The sequence below is a fragment of the Bubalus bubalis genome, chromosome 4 (assembly GCF_019923935.1).
Source record: "Bubalus bubalis isolate 160015118507 breed Murrah chromosome 4, NDDB_SH_1, whole genome shotgun sequence".
In the NCBI taxonomy this organism is placed as follows: domain Eukaryota; kingdom Metazoa; phylum Chordata; class Mammalia; order Artiodactyla; family Bovidae; genus Bubalus; species Bubalus bubalis.
In genome coordinates this window covers 31209600-31228791 of record NC_059160.1, presented here as the reverse complement: position 1 = coordinate 31228791, position 19192 = coordinate 31209600, and the positions used below count along the sequence as shown (strand labels likewise).

At 39.4% G+C, this 19192-nt stretch overlaps 1 protein-coding gene across 3 annotated transcripts in view; it reads left to right on the top strand.

The window, feature by feature from the left end:
* The window catches only part of GYS2 (glycogen synthase 2), a 58569-nt gene extending 39593 nt beyond the window's left edge, over nucleotides 1-18976 (top strand). The window contains exons 12-17 of one of the 3 annotated variants that reach the window (XR_003108717.3): nucleotides 9142-9268; nucleotides 12574-12669; nucleotides 13912-14075; nucleotides 14823-14954; nucleotides 15353-15433; nucleotides 18002-18062. Coding sequence is in view for 2 of the 3 variants with exons in the window: in XM_006067639.4 (XP_006067701.2) it covers nucleotides 9142-9268; nucleotides 12574-12669; nucleotides 13912-14075; nucleotides 15353-15433; nucleotides 18002-18223 (690 nt within the window). In the remaining variant the exon portion in view is untranslated. Of the gene's footprint in view, nucleotides 1-9141; nucleotides 9269-12573; nucleotides 12670-13911; nucleotides 14076-14822; nucleotides 14955-15352; nucleotides 15434-18001 lie in introns of all 3 variants that reach the window. The other 2 variants (XM_006067639.4, XM_025283376.3) reach the window with 2 other exon arrangements.
* Nucleotides 18977-19192: the final 216 nt, after the last annotated feature.

Genomic DNA, 19192 nt, shown 5'->3' with positions numbered 1-19192 from the left:
GTTTCCATTGTTTCTCCATCTATTTGCCATAGAGTGATGGGACAGGATGCCATGATCTTAGTTTTCTGAATGCTGAGTTTTAAGCCAACTTTTTCCACTCTCCTCTTTCACTTTCATCAAGACGCTTTTTAGTTCCTCTTCACTTTCTGCCATAAAGGTGGTGTCATCTGCATATCTGAGGTTATTGCTATTTATCCTGGCAGTCTTGATTCCAGCTTGTGCTTCATCCAGCCCAGCATTTCTCATGATATACTCTGCATATAAGTTAAATAAGCAGGGTGATAATATACAGCCTTGACGTACTCCCTTCTCAATTTGGAACCAGTCCGTTGTTCTATGTTCAGTTCTAACTATTGCTTCTTGACCTGCATACAGATTTCTCAAGAGGCAGGTAAGGTGGTGTGGTATTCCCAGCTCTAAGAATTTTCCAGTTTGTTGTGATCCACACAGTCAAAGGCTTTGGCATGGTCAGTAAAGCAGAAGTTCATGTTTTTCTGGAGCTCTCTTGATTTTGATCTCTGGTTCCTGTGCCTTTTCTAAAACCAGCTTGAACATCTGGAAGTTCATGGTTCACGTATTGTTGAAGCCTGGCTTGGAGAATTTTGAGCATTACTATACTAGCATATGAGATGAGTGCAATTGTGGGGTAGTTTGAATATTCTTTGGCATTACCTTTCCTTGGGATTGAAATGAAAACTGACCTTTTCTAGTCCTGTGGCCACTGCTGAGTTTTTCAAATATGTTGGTATATTGAGTGCAGCACTTTCATAGCATCATCTTTTAGAATTTGAAATATATTAACTGGAATTCCATCACCTCCACTAGCTTTGCTTGTAGTGATGCTCCCTAAGGTCCACATGACTTCACACTCCAGGATGTCTGGCTCTAGCTGAGTGATCACACCAACGTGGTTATCTGGGTCATGAAGATCTTTTTTGTATAGTTTTCTGCATTCTTGCCACCTCTTCTTAATATCTCCTGTTTCTGTTAGGTCCATATCGTTCTTGTCCCGTATTGTGCCCATCTTTGCATGAAATTTTCCCTTGGTATCTCTAATTTTCTTGAAGAGATCCCTAGTCTTTCCCATTGTATTGTTTTCCTCTATTTCTTTGCATTGATCACTGAAGAAGGCTTTCTTATCTCTCCTTGCTATTCTTTGGAACTCTGCATTCAGATGGGTGTATCTTTCCTTTTCTCCTTTGCCTTTAGATTCTCTTCTTTTCTCAGCTATTTGTAAGGTCTCCTCAGACAACCATTTTGCCTTTTTGCATTTCTTTTTCTTGGGGATGGTCTTGATCAGTGCCTTCTATACAATGTCACAAACCTCTGTCCATAGTTCTTCAGGCACTCTGTCTATCAAATCTAATCTCTTTAATCTATTTGTCACTTCTACTGTATAATCGTAAGGGATATGACTTATGTCATATCTGAATGGTCTAGTGGTTTTCCCTACTTTCTTCAATTTAAGTCTGAATTTGGCAATAAGGAGTTCATGATCTGAACCACAGTCAGCTCCTGGCCTTGATTTTGCTGCCAGTATAGAGCTTCTACATCTTCAGCTTCAAAGAATATAATCAATCTGATTTCAGTGTTGACCATCCGGTGATATCCACGTGTACAGTTGTCTCTTGCGTTGTTGGAAGAAGGTGTTTGCTATGACCAATATGTTCTCTTGGCAAAACTCTGTTCCCCTTTGCCCTGCTTCATTCTGTACTCCAAGGCCAAAATCGCCTGTTACTCCAGGTATTTCTTGACTTCTTACTTTTGTATTCCAGTCCGCTATGATGAAGGGGACATCTTTTTTTGGTGTTAGTTCTGGAAGATCTTGTAGGTCTTCATAGAACTGTTCAACTTTAACTTCTTCAGTGTACTGGTTGGGGCATAGACTTGGATTACTGTAATATTGAATGGTGTGCCTTGGAAACGAACAGAGATAGTTCTGTCATTTTTTAGATTTAGGACTCTTAATTTATGCATTTAGGACTCTTTTGTTGACTAAGAGGTCTGCTCTATTGCTTCCTTAGAAGCAATAGATTCTTGCCTATTGTGGGATTCTTGCCCACAGGAGTAGATATAATTGTCATCTGAATTAAATTCGCCCATTCCAGTCCATTTTAGTTCACTGATTCCTAAAATGTCAGTTGTCACTCTTGCCATCTCCTGTTTGACCACTTCCAATTTACCTTGATTCATGGACCTAGCATTCAGGTTCCTATGCAATATTCTTCTTTACAGCATTGGACTTTGCTTCCATCACCAGTCACATTCACAGCTGGGTGTTTTTGCTTTGGCTCTGTCTCTTCCTTTTTTCTGGAGTTATTTCTCCACTCTTCTCCAGTAGCATATTTGGCACCTACAGACCTGGTAAGTTCATCTTTCAGTGTCATATCCTTCTGCTTTTTTATAGTGTTCATGAGGTTCTCAGGCAAGAATACTGAAGTAGTTTGCCATTCCCTTCTCCAGTGGACCATGTTTTGTCAGAACTCTCCCCTATGACCCATCTGTCTTGGGTGGCCCTACACAGCATGGCTCATAGTTCCATTGAGTTAGACAGGCTGTGGTCCATGTGATCAGTTTGGTTAATTTTTTGTGATTATGGTTTTCATTCTGTCTGCCCTCTGATGGATAAGGATAAGAGGTTTATGGCAGTTTTCTGATGGGAGAGATTGACTGTGGGGGAATCTGGGTCTTGTTCTGATGGATGGGGCCATGCTCAGTAAGAGGTTTATGGAAGTTTACTGATGAGAGAGATTGACTGTGGGGGAATCTGGGTCTTGTTCTGATAGATGGGGCCATGCTTGGTAAATCTTTATTCTAGTTTTCTTTTGATGGGTCGGCCTGTGTTCCTTCCCTGTTGTTTGACTGAGGCCAAACTATGGTAGGGGTAATGAAGATAATGGAAACCTCCTTCAAAAGGATGTGTGTAGACACTGTTGTATTCAGTGCCCCGACCCTGCAGCAGGCCGCTGTCGACCCACATCTCTGCCAGAGACTCCTGGACACTCGCAGGCAAGTCTGGCTCAGTCTCCTGTGAGGACACTGTTCCTTTCTCCTGGCTGCTGATGTGCACAAGGCTTTGTTTGTGCCCTCCAAGAGTCTGTTTCCCTGGTCCTGTGTAAGTGCTGTAATCAAATCCCACTGGCCTCCAAAATCAAATTCCCTGGAGGGAAGCAAGATGGTGGAGTAGAAGGACATGCGCTCATCTCCTCCTGTGAGAACTCCAAAATTGCAACTTCCTGCTGAACAACCATCGACAGAAGAATGTTGGATCTCACCAAAAAAACATACCCCATATCCAAGGGCAAAGAAGAAGCCCCAGCAGATTGGTAGGAGGGGTGAAATTGCATTTAGAATCAAACCCCATACCTGCCAGAGACACTTGGAGGGCTCAAACAAAATCTTCTGCACATCAGTACCCAGAGATCCCACAGAGACTGAGCCAGACCTGCCTTTGAGTGTTTGAGTGTCTCCTACTGAGGTATGGGTCAGCAGTGGCCTGCCACAGAGGCAGGAGCTCTGGGTGCAGCAGACCTGGGTCACACAGCATGTGGCATAAGCCCTCTTAGAGGAGGTTGCCATTAGCCCCACCACAGAGCCATAGAGCAGACGACCCACAAACTGCAGAACAATTATACCAAAGAAATGCTCACACTGTTAAGAAAGTTCTAGGACCCACAACAGAATTCCCAACCTGGGGATCTGGCAAAGGGACTGAGAACCCCCAGGGGACTTGATTTTGGAGGCCAGGGTGATTTGATTTCTTGTCACATCCATATCTAAATGTTTGACTCTTCCTCTGATGATCTGTCTGTGCTTGATGCTTATTATGTACAATAAACACAGATTGATGTTTTTAAAAAAGTATGATAACAGTCAAGCAATTGCTAGGAATGGACAAGTAACTTATTTCCTAAACATATGAAACACTTTGATATCTCTATGTAATTGCTGATATTTTTTCCCTCTGAAATAATCTTATTTCTGTTACTTGAACAATTCTTTTGGAATCCAAACTCAGAGTCATCTCTTTCTTACACTTTTCTTTAATATACATTTACCTACTCCAGACAGAACAATTGTTTCCTTGTCTGTATCTCCTGCAATTATAGGAGTTATCACATTGAATTCTATATATTTTAATTTAATGTGTCCATTTCTCCAGAGACTGTGGGTTTTTTGAGCTGGTGATCATGTCTCATCTGTTTTCTCAATTTTTGTCCTCTGAAAAGCAGATATCAAGACAGGAGTAGTTATGAAAACTTATTGACAGAAATATCTGTGAAGGATAAAGAAGTGGAAAGGAAGAGCAGGCAGAGAGGTGCAGCCAGACACAAGGAAGAGAGAGCAAAGTGGAAAGAAGAGGCTGTTGTTGTTTAGTCCCTCAGTCGTGTCTGACTCTTTGCCACCCCATGGACTATAGCCCTCTAGTCTCCTCTGTCCATGGGATTTCCCAGGCAAGAATAGTGAAGTGGTTGCCATTTCCTTCTTCAGGGAATCTTCCCAACCCAGGGAATGAACCAGTGTCTCCTCTATTGGCAGGCAGATTCTACTGTTAAGCCACCAGAAAGCCCTAAATAAATCATACGTACCCTGTTTAGCAGGCTTCTCAAAGAAATTGTGTTTATGTAGTTAAGCTCATGAATATTTTCAGATATTCACTGTTCAATATAAGACAAACACACAGAAAAGAAATAAAAGAATAGCCTCTTTTTACCTTTTTAAAATTTTTATTGGAGTATAGTTGATTTACAGTGTTGTGTTTGTTTCTGCTGTACAGCAAACTGAATCAGTTATACATACACATGTATCAGATCTTTTTTAAAAAACTTCTTTCCCCATATAGGTCATTACAAAATATTGAGTAGAGTCCTTGTACTATAGAATAGGTATTTACTTGTTATCTATTTTATATATGAAAGTGGAAGTGTCAGTTGCTCAGTTGTTTCCAACTCTTTGCCATCCCGTGGACTGTAACCCTCCAGGCTCTTCTGTTCATGGGATTTCCCAGGCAAGAATACCGGAGTAGGTCGCCATTCTCTTTTCCAGGGGATCTTCCTGACCCAGGGATCGAACCCGGGTCTCCTGCATTGCAGACAGATTGTTTACTGTTTGAGCTATCAGGGAAGCCTATTTTTTATATAGTAGTGTGTATGTGTCAATCTACATCTCTAAATTTATCCCTCCCCGCCTTAGCTCCTGGTAACTGTAAGTTTGTTTTCTAAAGAATAGCTCTAACAATATACATTCAAAGCACTGTGATAAACTTTGGAAGAATTAGGTATTTTATTTTATTAATAGTGCCCTTTAAAAGTTTGACAGTATAAGTATTTATTGGATTACCTGCATGTTTATAGACAGCTATAGAGTGATTCTTAACTCTCCAACTGAATTGACAAGTTTTTTATATTAATGTGACCATTTGACTCAGGAAGCATTGCAGATAATTTTGAATCTGAATTTATCATTGATCCTGCCTCAGTTTTGAGGCATAGTGAGAAAAGTGGACTGCAGATTTCAGATCTGGACTCTGTGCTGCTCACTGTGAAAGCAAACTAACCTCCGGGGACCTTGCTTCCCTCCCAGGAAAAATACAGCCTGACAAGTTTTTGTTGTCTGTTGACTGATCCAGGTCTTGCTGTGAACCAGCTGCTCTGCTGGGGGGCTTTGCACACAGGATCTCATTTAATCCTCCCTATGACCTTGGGCTGACCTCTAACATCCCTTCCTCTGCCCTGGGCTTCTGCCATTGGCTGTTTTAGGATGTAGAACAGCTGTGTTCTTATTTTAGTTGTGCTGTTATTCTCTTTGGCTGGGAACAAAACGAATGAGCCATGATGTTTTCATGTTTCCAAATGGGCTTTGAAGAGAACAAATCTTCCTAAGTTTGGAAAAGCAGGCACAATGCCTTTCAAATCTCTCTTTGCTGATATTTGCCAACAGAGTACAGTGGGCTTCGGACTTGTAGACGTAGACACAGCCAAGTGTCTGTCTCTTCGGTCTCTTTTCCTAGTGCAGCACTTTGCATGTAATAGGAATTAAAATCATGTTTTGTGGAAGAAAATACTTTATCCATTTTCTTTGCCAATTTGTGACTCTTGTGATTGAATAAACCATCATTTATAGGTACTAGTTTTGGACATTTTACCATTTCATTTCTTCTTCAGTGTTTCATATCTCCTATTTATGGATCTATTGAGATATGCTTGCAAAGTCTTAGTTTCCTTATTTTTAAAACTAGAAATAGAATAAAATAAGGACAATCAGAATGTCTACTCTCCTTATCACACAATGTTGCTAAGATTAAATGAGGTAATATATGTGAAACTGATTTATAATATATAAAGTATTGGACAACTATTGTCATCATTATTGCTTGTATATCCCAAATTAGATTTTTTTTTTTCTTCTAAATAATCTCTTTGGAAGAATATACACTTCTTTCCGGAGAAGGCAATGGCACCCACTCCAGTACTCTTGCCTGGAAAATTCCATGGACAGAGGAGCCTGGAAGGCTGCAGTCCATGGGGTCACTAAGAGTTGGACACGACTGAGCGACTTCACTTTCACTTTTCACTTTCATGCATTGGAGAAGGAAATGGCAACCCACTCCAGTGTTCTTGCCTAGAGAATCCCAGGGATGGGGGAGCCTGGTGGGCTGCCGTCTATGGGGTCGCACAGAGTCAGACACGACTGAAGCGACTTAGCAGTAGCAGTAGCACACTTATTTCAATTGTTCATTTCAACCATACAGCAAAGTGTTTCAGCTCTATATACATATATATTCTTTTTTAGTTTTTTCCATTATAAGTTATTAGTATTATAAGTCTCATTTCCTGTGCTATACAGTAGGACCTCATTGTTTACTTATTTTATATACAGTAGTGTATATATTGGAGAAGGCAATGGCACCCCACTCCAGTACTCTTGCCTGGAAAATCCCATGGGTAGAGGAGCCTGGAAGGCTGCAGTCCATGGGGTCGCACAGAATCAGACATGACTGAGAGACTTCACTTTCACTTTTCACTTTCATGCATTGGAGAAGGAAATGGCAACCCACTCCAGTGTTCTTGCCTGGAGAATCCCAGGGACGGGGGAGCCTGGTGGACTGTCGTCTATTGGGTCGCACAGAGTCGGACACGACTGAAGCGACTTAGCAGCAGCAGCAGCAGTGTATATATGTTAATCCCAAACTTGTAGTTTATCTCTCTTCCCCTCTCCCTCACTGTTTCCTTTGGTGACCATAAGTTTGTTTTCTATGGCTATGAGTCTATTTCTATTTTGTAAATAAGGTCATTTGTACCATCTTTTAGATTCTATGCATATGTGATATCATATATTTGTCTTTATCTGACTTACTTCACTTAATATGATCATCTTTAGGTCCATCCATGTTGCTGCAAATGGCATTATTTCATTTTTTAATGGAGTAATATTTCATATTTATCCATTTATGTATCAGTGGACATTTAGGTTTCTTCCATGTCTTGGCTATTGTGAATAGTGCTGCTATAAACACTGGGGTGCATGGTATCTTTTCAAATTCGAGTTTTCTCCTGATACATACCCAGCAGTAGAATTGCAGGATCATATGGTTACTCTATTTTTAGTTTTTTAAGGGAGAATATTCTTGTTTGTAGGAAACACACATTAAGTATTTGTGGATGATGAGCATCTAGTCAGCAATTTATACTCATATGGATCTGGAAAAATATTAATTCTCTTCACATTATACTTGCAACTTTTCGGTAAATTTGACATTATTTCAAGTTATATATAAACATGTTTACATATAAACAAATAAAAATATATAAAACATACTATATATGAAAATATATATTATATATATATAATTATATTTCTCCATTTTATTAAAGTTCTCACCAAACCAATTTTAGGTTACCTATCAGCCTCTCCTCATAGCTAAGTAAGTTATGAAAGTTAAATTCTAATAAATGAATTAGAAAAATCTGATTTTAAAGTACTGTAGTACTGGAGTACTATAATTTATATATGATAATTATATTAAAATTCATAATTCATCATTTTAACAAATAAGAGAAATAGAACTCATTTATCTAGGTTACCAGCTAAGTAGCTATTCTAGTCATAGCTGTCCAAGTATAGCTGCAGTTTGGTCTCTGCCTTGGCAGAAAATTAAAGGCTGCGGGGCTTCCTAGGTGGCGCTAGTGGAAATCCTCCTGCTAATACAGGAGACGTAAGAGATACAGATTCGATCCCTGGGTTGGGAAGATCCCCTGGAAGAGGGCATGGCAACTCACTCCAGTATTCTTGCCTGGAGAATCTCGTGGACAGTGGAGCATGGCAGGCTACACAGTCCATGGGGTTGCAAAGAGTCAGACACAACTGAAGTGACTAGCATACACACATGCACAGGCTGCGCAGTCCAAGAAAAGGCTCACACCAGTGCCCGGGAGCCAATTGCTAACTGTTCAGAATGCTGTGGGCCAGTTTTAAACACAATTGTTGTGTAAAATCAAATTGCATAAACTTAAATCAATTATGCTAAAAGGAAAGGCAATGCTCAAATTCATTGCATCTTAGTTGTTTACCGCATTTTTCTATAACCTCTGCTCTGGAGGTTATTTTTGACCATTGTACTCACATGGTGAAAATATCCTATCAGGATGTCCTGCTCTTCTTCCTGTCTCCAGTTCAGGGACATCGCCTTGGTAGCTTGCAACTGGCCCTCAGTTCCATTTCACTTGGCGTGGAAGGGTAGCTCCTTTCTTTTCTGTTCCTGGTGGGAATAAATTGAAAAACAAGACAGGGGCCAGCAGTTAGAAAAGCAAATAAAACCTTTACTGTCAATAAAGGTTGGGTTGGATGAATTTAGCATGAGAACAAAAATGGACACAACTCTATATCCTCCAATCCAGGCCTGGGAACTTAAGGGAAAATCAGTCCTTGGAGTAGATAATCACAGAGAATAGAGAAGGGAGGAAAAAGCACCCAGACCTTTTCCTTTTTCTTTTTCCTTATCTCTCTTTCTTTCCCCTGAGTCTATAACACAATGATTCTATAGTATCAAAATTCTGAAATAAAAAAACTTTAGGAGATTTTTTTGCTCTAATTTCTTCTTTCTTTTCTCTTTTTTCTCATTAGATTTTTTTTCTCTTTCAGTTGATTTTGCACCCAGAGTTCCTGTCCTCCACCAGCCCCTTGCTACCCATGGATTATGAAGAGTTTGTCCGAGGTTGTCATCTTGGAGTATTTCCATCTTACTATGAACCCTGGGGTTATACTCCAGGTATGTGACATGTATAGATTGTGAGATGCTTTAAATTGTATTAGAATATTATTCTACACACATGTATGTAGTATTCCAAGTTGATATGTCATTTCTACTAAGGTTCTGGTTTTGTTTGTTTTTAAAGTGATTTTGGTTGGATCTATCCCAGAGGTCAGATTTACGCTTTGTTGCTTCTGACATAAGCATAAGGACATAACGCGTGTGTGCATGCTAAGGTCACTTCAGTCGTGCCCAATTCTTTGTGACCCTATGGACTGTAGCTCGCCAGGCTCATCTGTCCATGAGATTCTCCAGGCAAGAATCCTGGAGTGGGTTGTTGTGCCCTCCTTCAGGGGATCTTCCCAGCCCAGGGATCAAACCCACCTCTCCTATGTCTCTTGAATTGGCAGACAAGTTCTTTAAGACTAGTGCCACATGGGAAGCCCAAGAACATAATACGTAATCTTTTATATAAGTGTAAGAGGTTGTGGTTGGGCATATTTTTGTATCTGAATTCTTGCCTCATTGCATTCCAAAGAAAAAGACTATTTTATAAAGAATATATCTTTTTAGTTAAATTCACCAATCTTATCCATTAATATGAAGGAGAAACTAACTACAAGGAGATTAATATGAGAAACAATTGTTTCTGAAATTGTTATAAAATTTATTTCAGAAGAATCCCTTTTTAAGTTAAGGATATATTTGTCTTTTAATTACGTAATGCATTCACATGGTTAAAGACACAAATAGTATAAAGAGATGTATGGTGAAAAGTCATCTTCACACCCTTGTCTCTCAGAAAAAGAGGTAAAGATAGCATGTCAGTTTGGTGATAGGCATTATGCCAATGACGTAATTCTATTCAGACCCTTTTTTTCCACAGGTGGTAGATTCTCAGATCCACTGTCTTTTTTTCTTTTCTGTATCCTACTAACTTGGTTGTCAATGGCATCAGGAGCCATCAATTTGTATTTGTACTGAAATGCCTAATTAAAAAGGAAACATTTATTTTGTATGCCAATGCAAAGAAGACATTGATGACTTTTCCATCTTTTTGGTAATCAGAGATTTTCCTCCTAGTACAGCTATAATTCTATTTATAATTGAAAATAAAAGGCTCAGAAAACATTTTTATTTATAATGAATACATTTTGCCTTCTGCATCTCCGTGTCATCGTGGTCTAAGTAAGGGGCAGCAGCAAGGGTGGGAGCGGTCATAGGCTGAATTATGAGAAAGGTTTTTCTAATCTTTGCATTCTGACCCCAGAATTTAAGTATAGAATTTTAAATTCTATATAAATAGGATACTATAATCTTTACAATAGGAATGACAAGGCTCTGCATCTTTTGATAAAGTTCCTTTTTTATTACCTTAGGCTCCAGCAAGAATAATTTGCCAGCAGCTGTAAAACCATTAGAACGTTTGGGGAAAGATTGATAAAGAATTACCCATTCTTGAAACACGACATAGTAAAGTTACTAATCTGACTCCTCCAGTTCTTTCTCTTGTAGCACCAATTCCACTTTCCTGAAGGCAGTATCTCCTTACTTGTAAAATGCCCACACAGTTACCTTAAATTGTTTTTAATAAAGTAACTATCTTTTGAGATACATTGAAACAATTCACTTGATGAACTGGCAATTTTGTTACTCCTGTTCTTTCTAGTAAGTAATATAATTTTCAAATGTAAATATGGAGGACAAAAAAGGACAAAACCAAAACATGAGTGACAGCCGGAATGTGGGAAGTCATTTATACTGGAAAAAGAGAAGGTTATCTAACTTATTTCCCACCAGAATATTACAGGACAAAGGTAAACTTAACCTGAAGAGCTATATCTAGTTTGTTAAGATAAAGGCCAGTAAAGGTGTTATAAAAGATAAGTAGATGGAAAGGGGGGTATGAGAAATACATCCTAAATAGTGAATGAGTCCTTCTCTGTTTTAAATTAACTAAAAGAAGTTGGCCCCTCCTTTCCTAACTTGAATTACAGAAATAGCAGAAACTCTGGTGGTATAAGTTTGGTATTAGCATATTAGATGATTTTTTAGAAAAATTGCTTTATGTGGTGCTAACTCTCACTTTGGAAAGTATTAAAATCTGTGTTTTATGTTTTGAGAAAACCCAATGACGATAAACACTGACTTCATTAATTTCATTCAGTGGACACATACGGTGCTTATAAAGGTGCCTGAAATTGTATTATTTGTGTGTAAAAGAGTATTTAATAAAACTAAGGATCTGTGAAGTTTTGTAGAATTGTAGGCAAAATTTTTCTGGGGAGGAGTTCTAGGGTTTCATCACATTCTCAAATGAGTCAATAATCCCTAATTCAATTTCCTCTCCTCTTCCATCTTCCCCCAAATTTGAAAACCCCTACTCTCTGCAGCCAAACCAAGAGGAAATACTTGCAGAATAGGAGTACATAGGTCATGAGGAAATTTTTTTTATCCACCCATCCCCACTAAGAAAAATTCCAAGAAAGATTCCATAATTAAATATAAATTTCATGTTAACAATTCAATCATCCTTGAGTGTGGTAACATCTGAGACTGTCTAAAGAAAAGGTTTTGACTAAAAGGTGATAGAAGATTGAAATAAACCATGGTTTTACTGAGCACCCGAGAAAGTGGAAGAGATTGGTGGCAAAAGAGATGAAAATGAGGGGAGGAACTGGTCTTGTCCATAATGTATTTTGGTGTTGTTCAGTCGCTCAGTCGTCTCCCGACTCTTTGCAACCCCATGGACTGCAGCATGCCAGGATTCCCTGTCCTTTGCCATCTCCTGGAGCTTGCTCAAACTCACGTCCATTGAGTTGGTAATGCCATCCTACCATCTCTTCCTGTCATCCGCTTCTCCTCCTGCTCTCAGTCTTTCTCAGCAGCAGGGTCTTTTCCCAATGAGTTGGCTTACTGCATAAACTTGCCATATATTTAGAGACACAAGCTTAGAACAGAGCAAAAGAAAAGCAGCTGGAAAGAGAGAGGCAGTGTAAGGTAGCAGTTCTGAGCAGCTCTGGGGCTGGGCACCTGGCTACAAATCCCAGCTCCACCACATCCCCTGGCTTTGTGAAGCTGGGCAAGCTATTTAACCTCCCTGGGTCTCAGTGTCTTCATCTGTAAGATGGGGATAATGATAGCCTTACTTCACAGGTTGCTCGAGAAGATTAAATTTGTTCATGCATGTAAGGAGCTTAGTACTGTGCCTGGCACAAAACAAGCATTGCTGTTACTAGGACTGGAGCTTTTTCCTTCTCTGGATGTATAAGAGGGTATAATTGCTGGTCTGAAGCCAAGCCTTTTTCTGTTTCCCCTGGCAGCTGAATGCACTGTGATGGGCATCCCCAGTGTGACCACCAATCTCTCTGGCTTTGGCTGTTTCATGCAGGAGCATGTGGCTGACCCCACTGCATATGGTGAGGCTTTTCATCATGAACCCAACCAGGGAGAAGGGACCCCTCACCAAACAAAGCACAGAGTCTTTACAGAGCCCAACTCTAACACTATCCCGATGATGATTGTTTTTTTTTTTTTTGCTGTTGTTTAGTCGCTAAGTTGTGTTGGACTCTGTGACCCCATGGACTGTAGCCCGCCAGGCTCCTCTGTCCATGGGATTTCCCAGGCAAGAATACTGGAGTGGATTCCCATGCCCTCCTCCAGGGGATTTTCCTGATCCAGGGATCAAACCTGGGTCTCTTGCATTGCAGGCAGATTCTTTACTGCTGAGTCAGTAGGGAAACCCCAATTAATATTTACACTTCTTGGTTGATTAAAAGTAGATTACTTATATGGTCCATAGAAAAGATAAGGATGATATTAATATTGAATATATTGCCTCAAACTACAAAGTGTGAAAGTGAAAGTGTTAGTTGCTCAGTCGTGTCCAACTCTGTACCCCACCAGGTTCCTCTGTCCATGAGATTCTCCAGGTAAGGATACTGGAGTAGGTAGCCATCCCCTTCTCCAAAAGGAGTGCTAAACTTGGACAAATCTTTCCTTTTCACCTTTTAATTTTTCTGAACTGGTTTGGTCTTGTATTACCTGGAAGTGATATTATGATAACCATTGCTTTAGAGTATGTGTATTGGTCAGCATAATTATTTTGTAAGTTCCAACTACCGAGTTATCAAAATTCACATTTAAGATGGCAGATGGTGTCACCATCTCTGTGTCCATGTTGCCTAGCAGCAAGAAAAATTAGAATGGGCTGGATGCTCTGCCTGGACATGCTGATTCTCTGGTCTTTTAGAGTCCTGTTGTCAGCGTTGTCTTTCCTTGGGTGACAGCTGTAGTCTCACCCCCGTGGTGCACAGTGGGGACACTGGGGAACTTGAAAAGCACCGAGATTCAGCCCTTACCCTGGAGACTCTGGTTAGCCAGCAGCCCCAAGGATGACCACTAATCTGGGGTAGCCCTGGTGTGCCAGGTTTTTTATGGCAATGTTCATTTGGCTGGCTGTGTGTTAGTGACAGTTGTGAGCTATTAGAAGGAAATCACAGGAGAAACACAGTCTTGGAAGGGAAAGGATGAAGCAGAAGCAGCAGGGGAGTCAGGGAGTGGACAAGCATGCGGTCCATGATGGATCCTAAGGAACAGGAGTAGAAATGCTCCAAGGTTAGCCTTGCCTTTACCTGTGCTCTGGTATTTGTGTCCCTCAGGAATTTACATCGTCGACAGGCGGTTCCGCTCACCTGATGATTCTTGCAATCAGCTGACTCAGTTTCTCTATGGATTTTGCAAACAGTCACGCCGCCAGAGGATTATTCAAAGGAATCGAACCGAGAGGCTCTCAGATCTTCTGGACTGGAGATACTTAGGCAGAGTAAGCAAGTCTGTGATCTACACAGAGTACCCCTTTAAAATTCCCCCCTGGACTATAAAAGATCTGATTTGAGTTGCCATCTATAAGGTCAATCTGTATCATCATTGTTAGGATCTCACTGATGTTCTCATGTACTTACTATGACTACTTTTAACTTGATGTGAGTTTGCAAAGTCCTAACTCCAATTCTGCATATTTAGTTTGAGACCAGAATAGCCAGTTCAGGGAGATCTAGCCATGATCTTACCAATTATTCTATTGCTAGGGCTTAACTTAATGCATGACAGATATTGTTTCATGAAGATGAGGAAAACATCAAGAAGAAAGTCCCTGTTTTGTTTCACTCTAAGAGATAATATGACCACATTTCTCAACTACAATGGGGAGTGGGAATAATCTTGTTTCTCCAAATGACAGGTACAGGAAATACCTCGTTTCTATTCTGAAGTTTATAAATACTCAGATAGATGTTCATACATCTTAGCACTGGATGATTTAATAAAAACTAAATTGACTTTGCCTTCACATAATGCAGCTGCTTATATACTGCTGAACTCTGGCTGACAAATGACGATGCAGCCATCAGCTGAGGATACACACACACCAATGCTGACAGTTACGCTTATTACCTGGAAGATTAATTTTACTGTCTTCATCTTATAATGAAAGCAGGATGATAAGGCATGCAAAAGTTATGTTTCTTTCTTAATATCTGAAGCACAATTTAAATTTTGTCTGATTATTCAGGCCCCAGCTTTTTTCCACACCATACTGCTTCTCTGGAGAATAAAACAAGTGTTTTCAATCACCTTTGTGCTCAATTCAGAGTTCAAGTAAGAGTCATTTACTTAGAAGGATGGCCTTCCCTTCAAATTTTTGGTAATATTTCTTTACTTTTTCACTGAAAAGTAATAAACCTATAAATTACCATATTTTTAAAATTATTTTTAATTGGAGGATAATTGCTTTAGAATGTTGTGGTGCTTTCTGCCATAAAATGTGAATCAGCCATAAGTAAACATATATCCCCTCCTCTTGACCTTCCTCCCACCCCCCATCTCATCCCTCTAGGTTGTCACAGAGTACCAGGTTGAGTTCCCAGTATTACACAGCAATGTCATGGTTTTTTGATTCTTAAGTTTAGGATGACTAATATCTGCCACTTTATATATATTTATAAGAGGGAGAATAAGATTTTTATATAATAATTTGGCCACTGAGATATAAATATATAACTATAAATGTTTTTTTAACCACGGATTGATTTTCTATCACAGTATTACCAGCATGCCAGGCACCTGACATTAAGCAGAGCCTTTCCAGAAAAATTCCACATGGAACCCACATCACCACCAACGGTAAATAGTTTATGTATTGTTTATTTGCTTTAAAAGCTAAATGGTTTATGTGTAGTAAGTCCTTTTATTTGAAAGTAGCTAAACTCACAAATTATTATGCTTTTTCATAGTGTTGCAACAGAACAAGTAGAGAAACTGACAAGTCAGACCATCTCTAAGCCCTCAATTCAGTTAGTTTATACTTAGGATCTCTTGGAGAAGGAAATAGCAACCCACTCCAGTGTTCTTGCCTGGAGAATCCCAGGGACGGGGGAGCCTGGTGGGCTGCCGTCTATGGGGTCGCACAGAGTCAGACACGACTGAAGCGACTTAGCAGCAGTAGCAGCATACCTAGGATCAGCAGTCAGCTACTTTGTGTCACTGGAGAAGCACTTTCAAATGAAAACTCTCGTGCTTTGGTGCCTGAAACTTCTCTGAGACATCTGTTCTTCTGAGAGCTGTCGAAAAGTAAACTGGCCTACTTTCATAAGAAGTGAATTTGCTATTCAAGGAGATGTTTAAATATTGGTTGATGACTCGGCAAGAATAATAGAGAGACTTCAAGCACCATAGAAAAATTGGACTAGATGACCATTTCTGTTCCATTCAGCCATGCCCACCAGGGAGTCTTCCTCTAAAGTCACCTTAGACATTTATATTCATGAGACTAGAAGAGACTACTTGTCATCCATTTACTTAGAAGGAAACACAGCTCTAAGTAGAGCAGTATCAGACATTTCTCTTCAGTGGAATAAGTCCTTACAGAAGTCTACACAGTGGTCCAAGAGCTAAACTTCTCTGTCCCCTCCCTATCAGGTGAACACTTAGGTGAAAAAAAATGTAACCTCTGCCGTTGATCATGGGATCTATTTTAGCTTAGTTAGTAGTTCCACGCCCCACAAGAGCCAACATCTCGTGTAAATATTCATTGATAAGCTTCTGTGGCCTCTGCAAGGATTGTGAGCAATTACACGAGTCATCAAATTCAAGGATTTCTAAAAGCTAGAGATCTTTGTCAAGTATTTATAGATACTCCAAATGTAGATGTAGTTTTTCAATCAGGAGTGGTTTTTACCATAAACAATTTTTCCCAATACCTTATATTCACCTTTATTTGGGATTTTAGGACCAGATCTAGAAAGCTAACCTGAGGTAAAATTTGCTAATAGAGAAAATGAAAGGGCTTCATAAATCCCTCAGTTTATAAATTTCAGTTCCCATGTCCATGATTGTTTCCGTTCCCATGTCCATGTCCTCAGAGTGACTTGCTTAGAGTATTTAGAGGCGGTCACTGTCCTGAATAATAATTCAGCTATATTCATCCATTTATTCAACTAATTCAACTAAATAAGTATAGAACTCCTATGCTAAGTAGAGGACTCAGCTTTTTTTTTTCTCTTGTTTTGTATTGCTTTCAGGTAAAGTATCAGAGTCTTGAAATGGTTGTACATATATGACAGAATAGTGTCTAAAAATAGTTGAAATTCAGAATGGCAAATGCTGTTACATTTGTCTTCCTGATGGATGAAGCCTCATGGTTTTCGTCTTTGTTTCCCCAGTGGCATTAGGGTGTCTGTCCTACAGGTGGTGCTCAGTGCCTGTCTATCCAGTGAGTTATCTCAGTGCATCTTAGGTAGAAGGGCAATTGATTAAAACCTAGTGATAAATGCTCATTAACTGAAATAAATGGAACCGGTGGAATGTCAAGGTCAATGAAGTGGCCTGGCTTCCAGGAATCTTTCTAATGGTGGCTGTCCATGGATACCCAGGCTGCCCATGTTCTACAGTTTGGTTGAATAAATCTGAAGGATGAAATAGAGACTGATAATCTCAACAGGGTATCATGGCAGTAGATATTAAGGGCTCTCGGGTAGTCACAGCCAGATCATCCCAAAAATCATCCTAAAAATATTAGCAAAAAGAAAATAGCCTACTTAATTATAATAAGGACAGTGTCTCTGAGACATTGCTGAATGATTGTGGTTAAACGTATCAATGTTTTCAGTTCAGTTCAGTCGCTCAGTCATGTCTGACTCTTTGTGACCCCATGGACTGCAGCACGATGTTTTAAATGTTGTTAAACCTAAACTGACCAAAAAAACCCCACATTCACCCATGGATTAGTTTTTTCCAGAATTGAGAATTGTTACACTTAGATCACAGTGAACATCTTGACTGACCTATTAGTTGGCCCAGGTCTGTAGAGGCTCTGAAAATATTCAGGTCTTCTGGAACCAATCTTTGCTCTACCATTTGCTGTATGACCTTGAGCAAATCATTTGGACCCTCTTGGACCCTCAATTTTCTTCTGTAAATAGGAGGAACAGATTGGTTGGAGATTAAATACCCTCACACATACACATAGCACCTGGCACATTTCAGTGCTCAGGAAAATGAAGCTATTTATTTAAAGAATCTCTCTTGAACTTGGTGGTACCAGAGTCAAATTAAGTAAAAATTAATAGCCCCTGAACAGACCACAAAAAATATCCAGCTGTGATTGTATTAAATGCACATGCCAAGTGTTTACCTCACTGAAAAATCAAGAAATCGTTCTGATGTTTCGTGTCTTATTTTTGGCTTTGGCAGACTGAAGGGTTTAAGTATCCCAGGCCGCCCTCGGTACCACCTTCTCCGTCGGGATCTCAGGCCTCCAGTCCTCAGAGCAGCGATGCGGAGGATGACGATGAGGATGAGAGATACGACGAGGAGGAAGAGGCCGAAAGGGATCGGTTAAATATCAAGTCGCCGTTTTCTCTGAGTCAGGTTCCTCGTGGGAAGAAGAAGCAGCACGGAGAATACAAGAATTGAATTCCGCCCTAGTCCAACAGGCTAACTTAGAACGTAGTAAGAATGATTATTGATAGAAATGGAAATGCCACACGTTTCATTCTCTTCCTCTCAGTGTTACATTGGGACTTATTCTCTGCCTAAAAAGTGGAGGAGGTTAAGTGAATGGCAATTTTGTAATTTATAATGAAATCCCAGTTATTTTCCCCAATTCCTTTTCTCCAATCAATTTAGGTCATGAGGAAGAGTGTTAATTATAGGAAGAAGACTGGAAGTGTTTTTAAAAATGGTTACTTTAAGCGGTAAGAATTTTCATTTCCTAATGTTGATTTTTTAATTATCATCACCATAACCCTTTGGTTAGTGTTTATACAGCTTCTATACCTGCTAAACAAGTCTGCCATCCCATCCCCAAAGGATCCTGACCTTAGCCATGAATGTGTTCTACCTATATATTTCAAATAATTTGGTCTTTAGTGATTATTTTTATTTTTCACATGAATCAGAACCATGAATTTAAGCTTACTTTTGCAGACAATCAAATTCCATAAGACAATAGCTATCCAAAATCCAGATCTTGCTATGTTAATGTACAAGGTCACTTCTCAAATTAATGGTGGGAAGATGTTATCATCTGTACTGTGCCACCTGACTATGTCAGTTTTTTCTACTGTGTAAAAGGGAAGTCTTTTTGAAAACTTGGTTAGTCTTCCATAGGGGATAAATTGTTAAATCCATATGAATAAATATATGAATATTTAAAGTTTAACTGCATTGATAATGTCTTGTTTAAAATTCTTTTAGGCATTTAAATAATATGTTCAAAAACACTTACTATAAAATAGTGCCTTATGAAGGATAACATTTAAAACTATCTTTAAAAAATATTAGCAAAAGAAAATAGAGAGTCTATTATAATAAGGACAGTGTCTCTGAGACATTGTTGAATGGTTGTAGTTAAACATATTAATGTTTTCAATGTAGTTAAAC